General features: G+C 42.3%; 1 protein-coding gene across 1 annotated transcript in view; it reads left to right on the top strand.

The window, feature by feature from the left end:
• The window catches only part of cacng2a (calcium channel, voltage-dependent, gamma subunit 2a), an 84,187-nt gene that overhangs the window by 33,111 nt on the left and 29,653 nt on the right, over positions 1 to 21,423 (top strand). The window contains exon 2 of the mRNA XM_084744753.1: positions 15,570 to 15,653. Coding sequence (XP_084600879.1) covers positions 15,570 to 15,653 — 84 coding nt within the window. The remainder of the gene's footprint in view (positions 1 to 15,569; positions 15,654 to 21,423) is intronic.

Below are 21,423 nucleotides of genomic sequence, written 5' to 3'. Positions count from 1 at the left end.
TAATGTGGTGAAACTGTTGCAGGTTACAAAACTACTTGATTAGATTTAGGAAAATATCATGATCTAAGTCATGAACCCAAACACTCCTCTCTTTGATGACTTTGTCGCTCGATAATGACGTCACCTGTCAAAGTATTACAGCTGCATGAGTGCTTTGTAACCTGGACATGAAGCAACATGGCTGAATCGACTGATGCTGTCGATCTCTTGAATAAATAGCAAGGCAGCAAAACACACAGGTCTGATATTCTGAATCAGGACACTGAAATTTACACTCAGCAGCACTAAGTCTGGCTGTAAATGTACAGTTCAGGTTAATGTGTCAGTTAATAAACATTGCAGCTTCTCAAAACCAAGGAAAGTCTTGTCTGTTGTTTCCCAACTGCTGGAAAATTAAAGGCAATTAACCCTAAAATAAGCTGAGCATTGTACTTTTACAATGTTGTATCCATTGAGAAGCTTTATAATTCAGCCTTAAATTGCAGTGCCTTTTTGGAGATGCAGTGAATCTCTTATGTGATTGTTTATCAGTTTTTCTGTGTTGAAAACAGTTGTTGTTGTTTGCATGTTGTTAGAAAAACTGTTAGGGTGAGTGTCAACCAATCACAGGCCGTGTTGCTGGCGTGTCAAACAATCAGAGGCTGTGCAACTTAAATGCACTGCGCAAACCCCTTCAAAATAAAATGTGCAGTGATTATGAAAATGAGCTCAGTGGCATGGTAGGCATCACATGACTACAGTCTTAAAGCGGTTTTCGTCACAGCCCTGCCTGCAGCTTGGATTTAGCACCACTTCCTCAGCAATGCAGGTTCAGGAAGTCGCCAGGCGAGTACAGTGGAGACACAAGCAGAATCTGTGACAATAACTACACATAATGCTCCTTTAGTGGAAAAGGTTTAAACAGAGTATAAAGACAGGAGACTATAAATAAAGAGTAATTTGAAGAGAGGAGTCGAGAAAGCAGTGGGGTGAAGTGAATATGACAGAGAGGGTCTGGCCTCCCCGCAGGTTTGCTGCTCCTTCGGTAGTGGATCACAGGCGATCTCCTCCTTCTTTCCTCTTTCTTTCCCATCAGCACACCGTCTCAGGAGTAAACAGACCCATACGGTGCAGCCACAGGCCGCTGCAGCAGCTCTCAGCTCGCAGACGGACTGCGGCGCACTCCACGTCTCACGGCAGAAAACGGCGGACATCCCAGCGTTCAAGGCAACACAGGAACGGCTTTGTTGGAAAAGCGCACGGAGCCGAGCCGTGGGAGGTCAAATGACTGTCTAACATCTGTCAGTCATCCTCCAACGAGCTGAAACCTGACGGCACCTTGCTGCCTCCATTAGTCTGCCTCCCACATCACCTACAGCTACAGCTGCTGTGCTACATACCTGCCAACTTCTCCACAGCCTGCAAGATGCATCTTTATTTGCAAAGCAGCTAATACTGTGTTCTTTTTGCTCCGTGGTTTTCTTTTAGTGAAGACACAGTGAAATAAAAATACTCAGAGGCCCTGAAAACATATTTTATCTTCTTCTTGCTATGAGTGATGGGATCCTGCATGATTTTCTGCCAAAGTTAGAACTGTTTTTAGTATTTCACATGAGAGATTTCTGTAGTTCTGTTTGGTTGCACTTCATTTAACAGTGTACTAATAAGACAACATTAGGCAAAAACTATAAATAATATGCTTTGTTTAATAAAGAGCTGTACTGTAAAATAAAGTGCAACTTTCTCTGTTTTTTGAAGCCGAGTTAGAAAATGGGGATCTCACCTAATTTCATGCACCAATCGGGATCAAGCAATTTTTGAATCAGGATGTGATGACAGTCAGTAGATTATTCTATCACTGTCAATCTGATCACAGTCCTGATGAAGCTTGGTGTTTTACTTTGTTGCTTACTTAGTCACGAATATTTAAAATAAAAATATTGTTCTCAAGCACTTGAAACCATGCCCCTGCTTTAATTCTTCTGCTCTTGTGTTACATGTCACATCTATATTTTTGAAAAGCATTTTTGATTATTCACATATCTAAATCCCTCTTCCTGTAAAACGCTGAAGTATTTTCGATGACTCATCCTGCACTCGGGGGCGTATTCATAAATTATGTCCAATCAAATGTGATTTGGAGAAACCAGCTAACCTCTCTCATCATACAGAGATCTGATAAACCAGAAAGCAGAACTTTTGGGTTCTGCTCTAGCTATCAGTATCAGTTATCGATCAGTTTGCTTTGTGTTGCAACAGCACATTAGTGTGAGCGTTTTAAACTTGACACCCAACTATACAATATTTAGTATTTTTTATTGATAATTTAATTTGGATTAAAACTTGTTACACAATAATAAGCCCATGTCATGAAAAACTGATCAGTAATAGTAGGCTCTAACTATTTTCACATTGTTATAAATCCATAATAAAACAAATACCAACATATGGGTCAGATATTTGATAAAAGTGATCAAAAACAATGAATGTCAAACTGCACAACACAACAAATGTCCAGCTCTAGTGCAATTAAATTGGGTAATTTGGGTATCGCGAGTACACAAGTATGTACACCAATCCAATATAATGTTAACTATTACAGAGATTCTCAATTTCTTTTGCAGCCAAGGACCTTTTACAAGACAGAAAATATACTAGGGACCCCATCTTGTATGTCCCTTAGAATAATTTTACGTGCTGAAAAATTATATAGACCCACAATAAAAAAAAGTAGCCTGATATTCAATTAAAGTAGGACTTTTATTTTAGATCACTGATGACATATCCCTGAAACAGGAGCTAGCTACTTCCTGCAGCGTCCCGTACACTAATTTTTAAAAACTTTTTTAAACTAACAATCATATCACATCCATACAGAGTTAGAAGTATACAACTGTAAAGAAATTATAATAAGCATATGTGTAAATGAAAAACCTATGTTGTTTTTGGTGGCATTGGCTCACAGAACATTTGATGTGGTGCACATTTAAACACAGGATCCAGAATGCCATTCCAACAATTTATCATGGGCAAGGGGAGATTAAACCATCCATTTTTTTTTATTTATTTATTTTTTATTGGTATTGGTACTTGTATCAGCTGATACACAAAGTTCAGGTATGAGAATCTGTGTCAGGAAATGCTATGGGAACATCTGCAATTGGAGGTGTGTTTGGATGGACTTAGGATGTCAAATAAGACTCTCATCTCTTTTTGTAGAAAAGTTTACCTTTAAAAAGGGAGTGGCTCTGGTCTAGTTTCCTCTTCCTCCACCTCTGTAACCACTAACATGTGTGAGGAGGATGTGAGTGGAGGCAAAGAGGCCTTCATAGCAGGCTGCATCCAGGCCTGAACTGCTAAGTCACGTCCATTTTCAAATTCCCAGAACGTTTTGATCAGATGCCTCCCGAAATTATACCCTGTCCGCATATTCTGCTCCAATTTGAAACGCGTCACGTTATTGAAGCTACAGATGCTCTAACTGTCATTTCACTGTGTCTTTAAGTCGTCACACAACAGTTCGGCTCCGGTGCTGACATGAAAACAGCATGTTTTCAGAGCCCCAGATGCCTCGCTACATCTGTGTTGTGTGTGTGAGTGTATGACGGCGGAGACACGGTGTGTATGGGCCTCCCTGCCTTAGCGGGGTCATTACCAAGATGAATATAGTGATTATAAGGATGAATAAGGTGTGATTATGAAGATGAATAAGGCGATTAGGGCTCTTGTCACTGCTGCTAGGGCGGCTGTTCATTAGAGGGGAGAAGGTGTCAGTGGGTAACATGCATGAACCCATTACCTTTTCATCCACAGGGGATTTGTATGCACATAGCTCTACATGCATGCACACGAGAATGCTGCAACGTCCTAACACCAGACCAGAGGAGGCCATTTGTGTTCATTTGTGCGGTTTAATGACCCATGCATGCAATATATCTCTTTCCATTGGCTGTTCGGTGCTTATGTTTGACCCTAAAGGACGCGGGCATACCTGACTGCATCTGCAGGTTGCTGTGTGAAGCTAACGCTAGCTCGCAGGCTGCTGTGCTGGTACTGCTAACAGCAGCTGACTAATGCTGCATGCTGTGTCACTGAAGCCGCTGTGTGTCCAGGGGTTAAAGACACCTCACCGGCTTCGTCCATGTCATCCTCCCATAGTAGGGGCCCGGATAGCTATAACCATGGCAACCGAAGCGAACGGTTCCGATGTCCACATGGCAACGGCTGCCGTAGGGACCGAGGATGGATGTGGGAGGAGGAGGAGGGTATAGGGGAGGGGGGTTTGTGGTTGCTGACGCACTCAATGGCTGCCTGGAAAGTTTTTGAGAATGCCGCCCACTGACGAATCAGAAGTGGGCTTGAATCTCTCTCTAACTCTTTCTCTTTTAAACGGCACCTCCTACTCAGTCGAGAGTCCTCCTGACCTCCTGAAACCCCCCCCACCCCTCCCCCCTGCCTCACTCCACTCTCCCCATCCCATCATGCACCTCCTCCGTGTTTGTGTCTCATCAAACCTTTGTCTCTGTCTGCAGCGCTGTGGCAGCTGTGATCCTGTTTGATCACTGTTTGAGGGTTTGGTGTGTGGGCAGCAGGCCCGACCAGGATGTCTGTCTCTCCTCGGGCATGCAGGAAGGATTCGTCCAGTCCTCCTCTTCCTCTACCTGCAGATATGTTCAACGTGATGATAGACAATGTGAACACAATGTGCAGAGATAGGACTGTTATTCATGTATCTGGGGTGTGCTAGATCGGACACATTTATAATCTGGGCAGCATGAGGAGCTCCAGTGACAAGGCTTGGGGAGTAGTCAGCACTGAATGCAAATTACAGGGCACTTTTTGTAGTTAGTAATGTAATCCATTAAATAACAAACAAGTATGATATAATCTGAATACTTTTGACCTTCTTCAAAATTAGACATTGAAAATATCACATCTTATACTTAAAATGGATGCAGCCTCAAAAAGAAGTTAGCAAATATTCTTTTTTCTCTTCAAATACTGCAAAACATTTTCAGTGCACATACATGCATTTTGCATATTCAGCACTGTGTTTGTATCGTGTGTATTCTTCAACAGATGGGATGCTGTTTCTTTAGTGTAAGTTTTTGTTGCTGCTTTTTTTAATCACAGCCCCATGCAGGACTTTACTCTAGTGATGCAAGAGGAGACCTTATTCAAAATACTCATCTCCTGTTTTCAATTCAATAAGTTTGCCCGGGAAGTAGGCTGTTCTGACCAACCAACCAATCATGGATAGCCTTATTTGCTCGAGCACTTGTCAAAGAAACCCAGTATGTCTTTTCATGAGCTAATTGAGTATTGGTTATCATGAAAAAAGTTTCAGAACTTTAAAATTTTAAAATATGTAATCAAGTAATCCTTGTTAGTGTAATGTTAATACAATCACACAGTTTTTCAAATGTAATCTGATCTGATCATAGTTATTTATTGATCAGGTAATCCCAATTACATGTAATCTGTTACTACCCAACCCTGCCTGTGGTCACCACAGTAGCTTTGCTGTAACCAAGCAGGTTTATTCTCAAAAGCAACTAGTTAGTGTTAGACTTGTGGTGGGAGGTATTGCTCTCATGATAGTCAGTATATCTCTGCAATAGCGATATTCTCAATGATATGACAAAATACTGAAAAGTATTTTTGGTTTAGAACTCAAAATAGCTGTTGAGTTCTCCTTGCTGGCTTTTTTTTTTTTTTGGCTCTCCTCATACTCAGCCAGGTGCTTCTGCTTGAGGTGGTGAAATTAGTTTGTTGTACTGCTCCTTTTTGTTGTCCTCTTGCATGTCTTGCATATTACTGTAGTTAATCGGACATCTGATCTCTTCTGCCCTAACCAATTCCACACTACTGTAGTTGCTCCTATTTCTGGAGCTAACTCCTCCACCGTGGAGCTGGTAGCAATGTTACTTTAGCTTTCAGCCATTGCTTGTTGTTGCTGTTGCTATGTAATGATATGACATCATTGTCAGTAAGTAGTTAAGACTGTTTGACCATTTGACAGACACTTCAGTTGAAGCATACTGACAACTTAGATCTATAGCATATTAAGCACTGCAGCATGGGGCTCCCATCATTATCCAAAAATGTTTGTTTAGGAAAACTTTTCTTAACTTTATTTCATCCAAGTGTTTTATTAATGATGAGTTGCAATGCAAAGTTAATTTGAAAATTGCACAATATTCTTCCATAATGTCCATGTTTGTAATCTGTAGCTCAACAGTGTTGTCCGTTATCATCATTCTGTTTCCCACTGAGAGGCGATTATTTGGGACTGGACAGGATAAGACTGAGACTCCACTGGGACAAGCTAGGACATCATCAATCATCTCAGAGAGGCTGTCTGTTCTACCTACTGTACCTCGTGGTTCTTTGCTTTGCTGTGTGGTCACTTCGATCACACGGGTACAGTGATGGTGGAGATGTAGGGGTGGGGCGGCAAAATGAAGATTAAGTGAGAGTCATCCAGCTTGGGGAGGTTATAAAATTCAGTGGTCAAACATAACAGTTTTGTGGTGTTGAGGTGTGTGTGTGTGTGTGTGTGTGTGTGTGTGTCTGTGTGTGTGTGTGTGTGTGTGTGTGTGTGTGTGTGTGTGACAGCATTAGCTCAACAAACCTCTGAATGTGGTCTGAGCGATCAGATTTCAACAGAGGTGCTGAACATCTGTACTCAAGCACTGTTACATGACTGAAAGATTGCTCAGTTAGAAGCAAAAGTAACTCATTAGATTGCCTAATGTCATGAATACTTAAGTATGGATGAAAAATGCCTATAAAAGTGAGAGAAATACCTAAAAAGAAGTAAAAATGACTGAGTAATTTGTAGCAGTTGTACTCAGTTAATATTAGGTCCACTAATTCTTGTGGAGGCTGAGGTACAATATATGTATTCTAATAATTTATCATGCAGCAGTTACACAATTAGAAGAAAGTTGCTTGTTAGATTTGAGGGAAAATGGTTAAATTATATTTTGCTAAAACAAAAATAACCAATAATCAAATCCTGCACAATCATGGTCCTGAGTCTTGTATGACAGCAAACTTAACAAGAAGTCAAAGGTCTTGGAGAGCAGGAGTCCTTCCTCTGAACCTTGAAGTTAGCTGATTTAAAAACAGGAAAACAGAAGGGAGGCTTGTCACTGGTCAGCTGTGGTTGGCGAGATGTCACCACAGCCCGCTCGGAGGCGAGTTGGGCTCGCTTTGGCCCCACTGCAGAGTAGGTCCATCTCGGGCGCAACTCGACGCAGCTCAGCGCGATCAAAGCGGTAATGGAATTGCAAATCAGCGCAGCGCAGTTTGACTCCACGTGGCCAAAAGTGCCGATGGAAAAGCCCCATTAATAGTGCTGCCTATGGTGAGAGTCAGGTAGGGAGAAATGGGTTGTAGTTGCCTTAAAACTTGCAGAAAGTCCTCAGCAGCAGGCCAGAAAATTGTCCTCCCACTCTGAGAAAGATGGCCAGAGGAAATGAGGTTTTTCTTTTCCTGTTGCTGTCTAATAACCAGGAGCCAGGGGCTGTGCTGCTGGTATCAATAGCATTAGAAAAACTTTCTCAACTGCATCACAGCATTAGAAAAACCTTCTCAGCTGCATCATAGACCTCTTTTAACCAGTCAACACCTAAACCTTGGAACGTTTCCACATTAAGCAGAGCTCTGCCTCAGCTGGAGCCACTCCAAAACCCTGCACCTATATGTGAACATCAGCCCGGGGAAAGCTTCTTTTTTTAAAAACACGAATAAAAAGAGCAATGCGACGACGTCACTGGCCCAGGAATAGCTGCTTCTCGTGGTTATGTGTTCGTGCCAACGGGGCCAGAAAATGTGCTTGATGCTGACCGGATAAACCCGGGTCCCTCTGGAGCAGACCCAGAGCCTCGCTGTGGTGGGCAACTATAAATCTACATCCATCCACCCCACCAACCCCCTGCTTCTCCCCTTCTGTCACAACAACCCCCTTCTCTCCGCTGCACTCCACTCTTGAGTGCTTCTCTGTCTCTCCAGGCTCTGTGGTAATGAAGTGCTTTATGGCTGCAGAGGACAGGAGGGGACGCAGGGGGCATGAGGTTAGCCCATAGCTCATTCACACTGCTGGGGGTGGGGGGGCACTGTGGCCAGCAGTGACTGGACTGAGTAAGTCTGGAAAAACCAACCACCCTCAAATGCGCACTTCCACACGAGGGTCCGAGGGGGTTTGACGGTGGCTCGCTCCTAGGAGGGGATCTCAGATAACCTGTTCCGTTTTTGAATGGCGGCTCCACAGATTATTACCACCTGATTTATACTGTTGAGTCAGGCTGAGCGGGCTACAGTCACCGTCTGGATTTCAACACAGTCCTAAACTTCGCTCTCGATGATGGTTTTAAGTTTGGATGATTTGTTGTGTTAAATTATCTGAAGCCCTTTGAGACTTTAACAGTGATTAAAGGCTACACTAATAAGCTTGACTCACTGCCCCACAAGTCAGGAAAAACACTGGGCGTCGTGCATGAATCACTCACAGATTTGATCTTAAACGGCATGCAAACAATTTAAGAACTTTTGTGGCATTCATCAGTACTTTCATATTTCTTGCTTCTTTGTAGGTAAGAACAAAATGTGTCACAGTCTGCACAATACGCACAAAACCGACTTTTGTTTTGTGCTGCAAAATGAAGAAAAAGCAATTTGCACTGATTTCAAACTTCCTGGCACATACATCCAATATACCACGCTGCATGAGTAAGAACAGATTTGGCTCTCAGCACACACTTCATGAATCCCCCGTACGATTTTCTTTTATTCGTTTTTTTTTTTTAAATTCTGATTATTTGGGCTTTTTGCCTTTATTGGACAGGGCAGCTGAAGAGCAGACAGGAAAGGGGGTAGAGAGAGAGGGGATGACACGCAGCAAAGGGCCGCAGGCGTGGAGTGGATTCTCTACCAACTGAGCTACAGGGCCACCCCCCCTACAATTTTCTTATTTTCATCCTACCGCTTTGTTTAAGAACATATATAAGAGAAAAGTAAAAAAACATTCATGCAAGAGGTCCAGTGTTTTACCTCTTTCAGTTGGTTGGTTGGTTTAGTTGGTTACACCAAACATGGCACGTCTGCATGGTTACGTTTACTTGCTCAGATCTTGTTGATTAGGTCCTCTTTCCTTGCTCTTTGTGCCTCTACCATGGATAACCAGGCTATGTGTTTAAATAGTTTCTTTTCTGGCTGTCTTTGTGATCGCGAGTCTGCATGGGGTCTTTTATTTTGATAATTAACCTGCCCTTTCTGCGTCTGACTTTCTGCCAGTTCAATCTGCTCTGTGCTAATTGACACGGCATCTGTCAAAAATAGATCTGACGCATATTTGAAGCATTTTAACAGTTTTTCATGACTTAATTATCAAATGAAGCACAATTGAAGCCCACAGAAAATGGATCCAGGATCCTCCAGAGAGTCATGTGATAAATTAAAACACTGCTATTAGTTTCTTAAGGGTCCTGTGTCTTTTTAAAAGTATTGCAACATAACTGAGTAAGTATTGTGTGAGTGTGAGAGATCAAAAATGGGTATATAAGCTGACAGCAACACAGTTCCAAAGAGGGTTAATGACAGTTCTACAGATTATTACCACCTGATTTATACTGAGTCTGGCTGAACGGGCTGCTGTTACCGTCTGGATTTTAACACAGTCCTAAACCTTCTTCTGGATGAGGGTTTAAAGTTTGGACAGTTTCATTTTTCATTTGTTGTGTTAAATTATCTGAAGCCCTTTGAGACTGTAACAGTGATTCAAGGCTACGCTAATAAGCTTGATTCACTGCCCTACGAGTCAGGAAAAACATTGTTTCACCTCGTTAGTTGATTCTTCACGACATAATGTTTGTCTTTAGAGGATTAAACAACAAAACCTTTCTCTTTTCTTAGATTTTTTATATTTTTTTGCTTTTGAGGACACACGTACCAGAAAAGTTTTTCAGCCTGGTCGTCCTTGTCCCCCTGCAAGCCAAAATGTTTTACTATTTGACAAATAGATTGAAATAAAGTTGAATGAATATGATAATACAAAAAAAGTGTGACTCTACCTTAATGTTAACATAATTCTGATGCTGGCGCAGAGTAAACTGGCAATGATCAGTATATTTTAAGAGGAAGAAGAAGAGTGTCCCTTTATTAGTTTCCCACTGGGGGAAATTCTTTTTTATTAACTCCATTGTTAATTATTTACACACGCATACGCTTATATGCACGCATGCAAAGTAGAGAGGACAACACATGATTTTTAAACTAAAGTATTTTTTAAACCAAAATATAAACCAGACAAGGGAATTAAAAATAATGTAGCATCAGTAATGTATTGTGTTTGTGAGTGTACTGAGGTGTGGTGGACAAAAGAAATAAACACAAAGGTAACCCAAAGAAACCATGTGCTTGGGGTAAGAGAGAAAGACTGACTAAATCTCACAGCTTGTATAACTGAGGAGCAGCAGCACAGGTGATAATCAGAGAGGAAGTGAAACCAGCCCAACCAGGAAGTGATGGATAGACAGCCCAGCAAAGAACTCAAGAGGGCTGTCACACTGTATAAATAACATTAGTATTACTGCTTGCAATTGAATCATATTTTAGTAATGCAAGTATTTGTACATGGGTAGAGATTGTCAGTACTCAGTCCACCACTGAATCCATGTGAGTGCAGCATAAGATGGTAAAAACGGACCATCTGCATGTTAGCATTGTCATTGGCTGCAGACTCTCCAGTCTTATTTTGGTGCCAAGCCCCTAAATCCTGCAGCCTGATTCTTGTTGCCTTAATTTGATAGTTAACAAAACATTTTGGATCTTTATCCAGTTTCAATCTGGAAAATATGAAACTGCAAAAGCAAGTCACAGTTTTCACGCGACTTTTAAAGCCCTTCCAGCATAATCCAGCGTGCTGTGCTGAAGGTGCAAGTGTTGCTCAGCGAATACAGGTGTTTCTCTTTGAGTGATAAGTGTTTTGACCCACTGCACACCTGAGCCTCCGGTAACACCTCTCCGCTCAACAGCGGTCCCCCTGCCAAAGCTCTTAATGGCCGAGCAGCCCTCTCCACGCCTCGGCCCTGCGCTCACACTCACGTGGGGAGGTCTGAGAAATGAAAATGCCATTATAAAACATTTACCAGCCTGCTGAGTTTACATGTCTTACAAGAAAAGGACCGTTTGGAGCGGTTAAGTGTCACATAAATCTTTTAGCACGCTAATTGAAGTGGTTCCCCCAATAGGCCACTCTCCACAGCTGCTATTACAAATCGCACAACTGCGGATGGGACGGCCAGCTGCAAACCAAATCTTACACCCACTTGATAATGTTGTTAAGATACACACATGGTGCTCTGTGGATTGCTGCTGCTGCTAGTTTGCTCAGACATCTCCACTGGGAGCGTGCAATGTAGTCGTATGTAAACACAAGTCATCTTTCAGTGAAATATGCTCTGAGAGGCGGCACAAGTGTGTCCCCCCCTCCTCTCGCATCTCCTCTCCTGGAAATGCAACTTATTTAAAGCTTATTTAAGCAGGCAAGTTGAAGAGGAACATATTGTTATTTCCAGCAGCAGCCTGGGGGAGTAGTTGCAAGAGGCAGCGGGGTTACACCTACAATGTGCACCAGCTCACATCTGAGAGCTGGCGTGCTACAGCTAGCTGCCGAGCGTCTCCACCAAAAGCTGCAGAGGATTTCGTGCTTGCGCGCTAGTTAACAGAGATCACTGTCCACCTGATTGGAACGAGCCCAGTTGTGATCTCCGGTTTGTGTCGTATATCAGAGCATCAAGTTCAAAACTGTGCAGGACTGTTAAACTCTGGAGGGCTTTTTCATGGCTCAGCAATTACCGAGGCCTAAACTGTGACACTAAAACTTGATGTATTCCACCTCCCGCTCCATCTTCCCTCTCTGTCCTTCAAAACCTTTCTGTTCCCTGCCCTTCCTATATTTATCTCTCCTCCTCCTTCCCATTACGTCGTCTTTCTGCCTGCTGTTCTCTGTCTTTATCTCTCACTCTCTCTTGTACTAATTGCCACAGAACCTGTTGATGAAAATCGATAAGTGTTTTTTGATTATGGACCAGAGCTGAGACAGTGGGGGGAATGGAGCGAACACACACACACACACACACACACACACACACACGCACACACGCACACACACACACACGCACATAGTCAGTACATTGGATTGTGTCCACTGAGGATTAGTGAGTTTTTCGTGCAGAGGTTCCCACACTTGGCCTGATAAACCACTAAAAATGTTTCCTGAATCAAATTTCAGTCATGCCATGGCAGGATCGGGAGGGTTACTTTAAATATGTATTTGAATACAGTTACTAATTACCTCAATACCAAATACTGTGAAAATGTTTTATGTTCATTGATAGGTTTTTTGTTTTTTTTTTGTTCAGCTATTCTTTTCTTTGTTATGTGTGAATGTGAATATTGTAATGGTTGTCTGTGTTAGCATTTGGTCTGTGTAGCTATGTTAGCTGCTGATCTGTGCAGCTAAGCTTAGTGAAACTGGTCTTATCTGTAAATGTTATTTACATCAGATGTCGAGTCCCTGCATTTTCACAGCTGGAAGTCAGACCTCTTACTGTGCTATGATGCTGTTCCTTTTTTCTGATTTAAAGACAAAATAATGGTGAAATTTCAACACAGTGGAAGTGTTTTTTTCAGTAGAGGCCATGATAATTAGCTGGTTTCATATGAGACCACACAGGTTTTGTGGGACTGGTGAAGTGTGATGTGTGGGCACTGCTCATGGTAGAATACATGAATTTTAAAATTGTAATCCTGCTAATAATCTCCATTTCTACTAAATGTATGTAATCTGATTACACCTTTTTTTCCCCTGTTGCTGTAATGGATTTCATTTACCTTTTGTATCCTAATTTTGTAATCCCATTACTGTAATCTGTTAACCTCCAAAGCTGTGCCTTGGTCACACTATGTGACTTTTAAAGTTGTCAGATTATTGTACTGTTCACATTACACAACTTTCTGAATACATTGCTTTTCCTCAAGGTCAGCAGAGGTCACGACCAGCTGGACTGGTTAGTGTGTTTGTCTGCTTGACACAGACTAACCTGCTATACTAAAAACGATTTAAATGAGATGAATAGACTGTCAACATGTTTTATCTAATGTTTAAAGTCATAATTATATTGTATTGTGACGTATCATGATAATATCATATGATGGGGCCTGTGGTGAGTCTCAGCTGAGTGTGCAGCATGTTACTGTTGTAGCTGCTGGAGGACGACAAACTTTATAGCTCCTTTATGCTCATTTTATTCATAATTCTTTGGGGTTTTCTGGCTGCTGCTCCACTGCTGTCTCCTTCTTCACTCCTGCTCTCCCAGCCTCTGTCTGCTCTCATTGGCTGCAACTTATTGCATGGCTCTGCAACCTGTAGCCAACATCTTCGCATGTGCGAGGCATTGGTGAGCTCTCCGATCACGTCTTTGAACAGTTCACACATACAGATGGTTAGGAGTGCTGATTTGTGAGTGCTGTCTACAATCTCCAAAAACTGTAAGCAAGTGTAAAATCAGGGCTATAATTCTGTACTGTGAACTCACCATAAGTGCATTTTCATCCAGTTGTTGTTATGAACACTTTAAAGGTCCAGTGTTTATGATTCACAAGGACCTGGACTTGGAGTCCACCATGTTGCAGCGCCATTTTTCTACAGTAGTCCAGATCAGACAAACCAAATACTGGCTCTAGATACAGCCTTTTATGTTTTTCATGAGTTTAATAAGCTCAGAGTTGGGTGCCACTAAATCCTACACACTAAATTGATGCATGAAAAAATCTGAGTGGACTTCCTGTAAATTAAACAAAAAACAAGCTGCAAGTGTTTGCAGATGCAGCAGTAATGGATGGAAACATACATTCTCATTTCTTTCACCGATTTTCTGGAAATTTTGCCAAAATTTGTGTCATACCCAGATGGAAACTTGATAAATGACATTGAGACAATCAAAACAAACATTTCCCTAATCTAAACACATCCATCCTGAACTGAGTCTCTGAACAGACGGCGGCGACTGCCCGCCTGCAGGTCACCCGACACAAATCCTGTACGCAGGTGGGAGAGCAGATCGAGGACGCTTTGATGGCTCTTTTTATCCAGGTGACACTCTCTCTAATGTCTGAGTGGTCATCACCGGGGGGTCCCTCTCTCTCCGCTGCATGTGGGCCGTTCACAAAGTAATAACCGCACCCCGCTGTGCCCATCACGCCTCGCTGCCAAAACCTCCTCGCCAACACCTGGCACCATGGTAACCAACACCTGTTCACCTAATTAGAGGGACACTGGAGGGAAAGGAGATGAAGAAGTTAATGAAACGCTAATCTGGTCCAATCAAACGCCCCGGCATCTGCCTCCTCGCTGCAGCAGCAGGTCGCCGTAATGGCCGCCTTATGGGCGCCTCCCCCGCCACGCCACCTTGAGTGACCTCATCAATGCCAAACTTCCACTGAGAGGAGAGCAGACAGGAGGAAGTGATAGGGAGGGGAGAGGGAGGCCGGCACGCTGCTTCCTGGATGGACGGAGTAGCTGGACGGCGAGGTGTCGGCCAAATGAATGAGCATTAAGAGATGAGGTTCCCTGTGCACAGCAGTTGGAGCGGCTCCAGGTCATAGCAGCTGCGCTGCTCTTGTTTACAAGCCGCCACCTGCTGCCGGAGAGGCCGGGAGCTCAGGTCTGATTCTGAAGACCATCTTCTGGTCTGTGTGAGAGACAGGACCAGAGAACAAGGTCCGCTCACATCCACTGTCTGAGACTAACTGTGCTGATGTTTAAAGACACTGGAGCAGTTTGTGAGTTACTACAAAGTTTGCAGATCAGCTGTTTGTTGTCTTTTTTTTTGTCATTTTGGCAGTGTTGGATTAGTCAAACACCAGATGAAGAAAAACGAACAACTGAATATGAACAATACAACCATGTAGAATAAAGATTATAAAAAGGATTCGTTATTCTGCATGGTTGTATTTTTCATATTATTCAAGTGTTTGTTTCTTTTTTCATTTGATGTGTGACTGATATATATACATTACCATAAAAACCTGGGAAAAATCTTTCTTTTTCATTGTTAAAAAAACTGTTAAGCTAGCTATTATTAATTCAAAGGAAACATTATCAGTCATCAGCTTAACCAAGTCAGTAAATTCTGGTCAAGTCTGACTTTTCCAGTGCTGAAGAATAATTTTTATCCCTGCCAGGAGATCATGCAATCGTGTGGGTGTGTGTGTGTATATATATTTTTTTGCATTTCCTGTTTTTATTCCTTGTTTTTAATAGAAAATGTAAAGCAAAAAATGTCATGAGACGAAAGACGTAAGAACACATTGTGAAAGAGTCTTTTTTTTATCTATCTGTACTTCTACTTGAGTAAAGGTTGCGTGTACTTTTGTCACCTCTTGTTCTAATTTGATCATATTTTCCCCCTCGTCTGGTTTGATGCCCGTGGCTCCAATGCTGCGTCTTAACTGGAGGTTAAAAATTGTTGGTGTCTTCTTGTATGAACTCTCCTGAACTCTGCTTCTGTTTTTCCCAACAGGAAACTTCAAAGGGATGTGTAAACAGATAGACCACTTTCCAGAGGAAACAGATTACGAAGCGGACCCATCTGAGTACTTCTTGCGTGAGTATCTTGTCTTTCTTTTTTGCACATTAGATTGATGCTCAAGCGTTTGTCTTAGAAGTGACCACGAGGAAAAATCACACCAGGCTTTTCTCCCTATGTTCTCTTGACATTTCCTCAGAATATTTTTAAGATTTGTCCCACTTTCTTGCTCCGTCTCAGACTGGTGCGCGGTGCCAGTAACTGCTCTTGGCCCGCGTGTCACTGCTGTCTCTGCCTGCTTTTAGCACGAGGCCGGCCAGGCTGAGTCCTGCCAAGCAGCTCGTCTGTTTTTACTGCTTGGCTGTGTGTAACATAACGTGCAGTGTTACAGTCGGCTGTGTACCCTGTAAACACAGCCCATTGATTTCTGCTCTCTTTTCCTTTGTGCAAGCAAGACAGAGATGCTTGTCGAACTCATTTGCCTGCTAATCCTAAAAATCACAACAATGACTCTCAGCTCATGATGCACTGTTAGTATCGTTAGCTCAATACTCTCTTCTGATTGGCCGATTAACGTGTCTGAGGTGTTGTTTGTGACTCCACAGTCATGAGTTAAAACTAGAAACCTGGAGGATTTTATTCAATATTACTTTTAATCCACTCACAGACCCGACACTTTTCACTACCGGTTAAAAAGAATGGTAATTTTCATTTGTTTATGTTGCTATGGTTACCATTCTGCTAATGATGCAGCCGTTTCTATGGTCACTGTCACAGTGTAGGACAAGGTAAAAATGTTTCCACGGTTACAGCTCTGCTCCACCTTTGTGCAACAGGATACAGAAAGTTGTAGAAACAATTATAAATATTCTCCTTTTTGTAACTTCAAATTCCTTTTCATGTACTTTTTGTGTTCATACTAAATCTTCAAATCTGCTTTTACTTCAGCAGATTTTAGTTTTAATTTTGGCGGGACAATAACTGTAATGTTGCAGTTTTGCAGCTCTGGTCCAATGAGGAGGATTTTCTTATTCTGATTTGGATGTCGTCTCGTGAGGCAATCTGTTAAAACAGCTTTGATAAAGAAACATTCTTGGAGAGCGGCTCTACATCGGGGAAACCATCCGCTGGTGGATTAAATCCATATTGAAAAGTTTATGGACACTTCAGTTTGGATATTCAAGTCTTCACGCCTGCTGATATTCCATAACAAATTGTGCATTTCATTTCATTATTCGTCAGTGTTGGGCAGTAAATGGATTCCTTTTGTAAGTATTGCAAGTTGTGATAGGAATTATAATTATAGGTGAATTAAATGGAGAATCTATCAAGGTGATGGAGTATGGTACTATTGATCAGTGCATGTGAATTCAATTTGATCACAAAAAAGGAATTATAATGTGAAATCCAGTTGCAGTGTGTGGTGCTGGCTTGTTCACTGTGTCAGTCGGAGTTTGATGCTGGGTGGAAATGAGTTTGGTCTGTGGAGAAACTGCTGCTGAACATGTTAGCCTGACGCAGGGTCAGAATAGAAAAGGAGAACTGAAACTCAGTAACTTTGTGCTCTTATCTGGTTAACTAATGTTAGCCACTGGTAAGCTTAATGTGCATTCAGGAATTCTGGGTTTTGCTGAGAGTTGGAGGGTCTGTGAACCCCAACATATTCAATGTAAGAACAGGACTTCTGGAGAGCTGATGAGCTCAGTCACTGTGGCTAAGCTAGCTGTGATGTGGTGATGTGGTGTCAGTAGCCTGCAGTAGCCAATGTGGCTATTTATAAAGCCTAGCAATGCTATTTGCACCCAGAGTGTAGGGCCTGCAAACTCATGACAACAACCGAAACACAGCTGTACTGGTATTCAGTACAACAGCACTCTCTCTTGTGTGAGTTTGCTTTTGCACAACAGTTCTACAAGCTCCATTTATCAGTTAACAGTAACAAGCATTCAGTAGCAAGTAACAGATTCATTTCTTTGTTTATTTACTCATTTATTTACTCAAGAGTGCTGTCACTGGACTGGACTGTTGCCAAGCAACACAAATATTTTCCTGCACACTAACGTTAGCTTGCAAGCTACTTTGTCTAGGCCAACATGTTACCGCAGTAAAGCTCCACAGCTTAGTTGTCCCAATGGATTGATAAAAAGTTTTAGATTAGTTATAACATTAACTGTTATTAAATCACCTGTGAAGCAGAGTGGTACATGTAGTTAAAAGTGCCTGTGCTGTTCTACTGACAGACAGGAGTCCCCAATGGAATCTACTATTTATTTTTTTTTTATTGTTTTTTTTTTTTTCACAGTTTCAGCGATGATCCAGAATGAAAATCTGCAGAATTGTGATTGTGTAATGTGATGGACAATATTCATTTCAAATGACAAAGATTGTTTTTGAGCAAAAGCGAGCACAGAATACATTAAAACCAATTATTTAGTAGATTTTAGTTCAACCTTTGAATTTGAGACTTTATTTCATTACCAACAGTTCAAAACAAAGTGAACATTTGTTGGAAAAGTCAATCAGCATAAAATGTAAGGTTCAGTGTGAAGCAGAGAGAGCAAAACCATTAATGATTCATCTTCCAACAACACACAGCATACAAACAAATTAAGTCATAAATAAATGTCTGGTAAGCTTCTTAATAACCTGAGTTCAAATTACACAGTGGCTTTTGGGGAAGCCCTATTTTCCTGCATGTTACATGCATGCACATACATCATGGATCATTTGATCCATGTTAAGGATCTAGGTTTTACAAGCAGCATCTCTATTCGTCTAAAATCTGCAGAAAATCTGCTGAGGTTTGGCCTGAACTCAACATTGGTCTGGTAATTACTTTTGTCAATGAGTAATACATATCATGGAACTGAAGTTGCTCACCACAGATTGTAAAATGTATTTCTTTGGTGTATTTGATAAACAACCCAATTTCCAGAGTCCCCACTGACCCCTGATGTGGTACCCTCCCCTCCCGCCGCCTCCTCCTCCCCCCGCCCTGCCGCAGCCTGCAGTGGTTTGAAACTAGAAGTCAGAAAGTGTCCGTCTCCTCGTCTCCATCAGCGGGGACAGTAATTGAGGCCTCTCACAGAGCCGAGCAGTGCGTGCCAGTGCTGGAGATTAAGCCCAGCCAATTAGGCTGTGTTTGACTTAGCGCTCTGAGCGGTTGTTCCCGTCCATATGTGCCAGGGAGAACGGTTATGATAACAGCTCTGGTAATGATTGTAACAATGCCGGAGCCTTGGCGAAGGCAGATCAGTCTTCTGAAGAGGCGTCTCTCAGACTGGGGATGACAGGGTCGTGGGGTAGAGGCTGCGCTCTGGCCCTCGGACCACCGATGCTCGCCTGCACGTGCATGCGCGTGTTTGTGTGTGGTGTGTGTGTGTGTGTGGGTTAACCTCTTCCCAGGCTGTGATTGGAGGAGAAGGCTGCAGTGCTCCCAGTGGCTTGCCAATTAGGACACTCACATCCATAAATATTTCAGCCTCCTTCTTATATAGGTCAGGCCTCTCTCGATCGCTGTCTCTCACACTCTGCCGCTCCTCACCCTCACAGCCGCCATAATATTTCATGTCAGGAGTGGTACAGCACCTTTTGTCATCTGCGTGGCTTGAAAGAGAGCCCTGATGATTCAGAGCATTAAAGGAGAAATCCGTATATACTTACTGTGGTAAACCATAAAATGACCATGATATGTCATCAGAGATCAAGGAAATGCTCGCTCCTCTGACATCATCGCTACAGCTGCGGCGTCTAGGGTGACGAGATATCCTGAAAAATTCAGTGAGGTCCCGAATTACGAGCGGTTGTCCTGAATCCAGAATCTTGTCCTGCTGTGGTAACAGATATTATGAACAAGCTAAAACAAGACTGTGTGCTGAGAGATTCAACTTGACTCGAGACATTAAGGCAAAAGTGGCGGGGACACCTGTCTTGGTGACAGTAATACTGAAAAATGCCGCACCAAACATGCATTACTTATAGGCAACTTATAGTTGTCTTAAATAATAAAATTGTTGCAAGGAAAGGGGAAGTATAGCTGGGCCATGGGGACGAAGTGATCTGACATGTGCATCGTGCAGACAGATGTGATAGCTCCACACTGGTGAAATGAATATAATAAAGTGACTTTTGTGTAACGGATAATGATTCACACACTGATGCATACAATACAGACATGGCAGTTGACTTTTGATGTCATGATGACTCTCATGTGACAGTGAAGATACATACTGGAGGCCACCCCCACTGTAGCCACATACCACGCCCACCTGAAATGGTCACCGTAGCGGTGTCCTTTTGGAATTTCTGCTCCGGGCTGGAATAACTGTTTTTGTTTGTCCGTTTCACATGAATTAGAGTTTAAATAAATGCAGAATGTTTGCCAAATGACTAAGCGTCTGTTTATGAGTCATAAGAAATCATCAATAATCTTAATAAAAGGAGTAAATGATTATAAGAGTTAATTTGAGCAATATGTTAATGGAGTCTGGCAGGCAGTGAGACAGTCTGGAGTGTGTGTTTTCGGAGCAGTGGGCTTTTGTTTTCAGGGTAACAGGATTAACTTTGCATTGACAGACAAATGACAGTTAGAAACAACTAAAGGAACTTACCATATGTGCCAACACTCCCGTTAAACACCATCTTTCTGTGCTCTCTTGTTTTGTCATTTCCCCCAGGAAATGTATGAATTTTTCGTGGATCTCAAACTTCATTATGAATAATTGTCATGAACTGATCCCTAAATTTGTCTGACGCAGGCCTGGTTCAGGGTGCAAAAGCATGCATTGCATCTTCAGTTCAATATTTTGTAGTTTTCAGTATTTTTTTCAGTTGGAATTTGAATAATAAACGCCAAGCAACAAGGTGGTAGGTCTGAGGCCCACAGATTGTGCAACTCAATTCGCACCTCTGAAACAGCAGCGCCAGTCACAGTTAAATGTGATAAGGACAACTCAGCAAACAGAAAGCTTTACCTCAGGAAACGTCCAACATGTTTGAATGATTCAGAGCATCACAACATAAACACACATCACCACAAATCTGCACCCGAAGACAGATGAGAATGATTCTCCGTAAAGTAAAAACGATCAAAATAAAGAATAAAGACATAGATTTGATGGTGATCAGATTGGGCCAACACTGTTTTAGCAATAATTGTAATGTGGCCCACCTCATATAGAGTCACATAGTTTAGTGTTTAGAACATGATGTGTTCAACGATAAAAAAGAAAGTTGGAAAAGAGATGAGCCCATGGTAATCAGACGTCTCCGCCATAAAAATACAGAATATCAAGCAGCTGACCAGTCTGATGTGTGTAGAGGTCTGTGTGGTCATAATTTATCAGCCTGGTGTCGTTTTCAGGTGATTTAATGACGGTAACCATGGTAAACGGCTGAGCGTAACGGCGCTGCATTCTTGTGAGACAGTTCTCAGAGGCTGCGGATTTATCAACATATCCTGCTGCCTTCAGGTGCTGCAGGGATTTCAGTAGCGTCTTGTGCTCCTGCAGTGTTCCTGCAGCACGCCCGAGCTTCATCAAGTCTGGGGGGGAGTGACCATAGACTGTATATCAAATAGGGATTCAACCCATTTAATATTCAGTGTATGGCTCCAACTCGCTATTCAGACTGCAGCACTCATTTTTGCTACATACTGCTCCTTTAAGGTGTTTCTCTGGTGCATGAGGAGGTCATGGAGGACACAGGATCATCAGTGGGTGTCTCCACATGAAACCCCTGTGATGTATTTTCATATCTGCCCATTTCCATTTCACGGACACACACCTGGCATTTCCATAATGAGGAGTTTCACGGCGCCTCTGGGTGGCCAAAGACAGAGAAAAGCTGC

The sequence above is a fragment of the Lutjanus erythropterus genome, chromosome 19, assembly GCF_056507025.1.
Source record: "Lutjanus erythropterus isolate fLutEry1 chromosome 19, fLutEry1.hap2, whole genome shotgun sequence".
Classification (NCBI taxonomy): domain Eukaryota; kingdom Metazoa; phylum Chordata; class Actinopteri; order Lutjaniformes; family Lutjanidae; genus Lutjanus; species Lutjanus erythropterus.
Note: the sequence above shows the minus strand (reverse complement) of the source record. Positions and strands in the feature narration are given on the sequence as shown.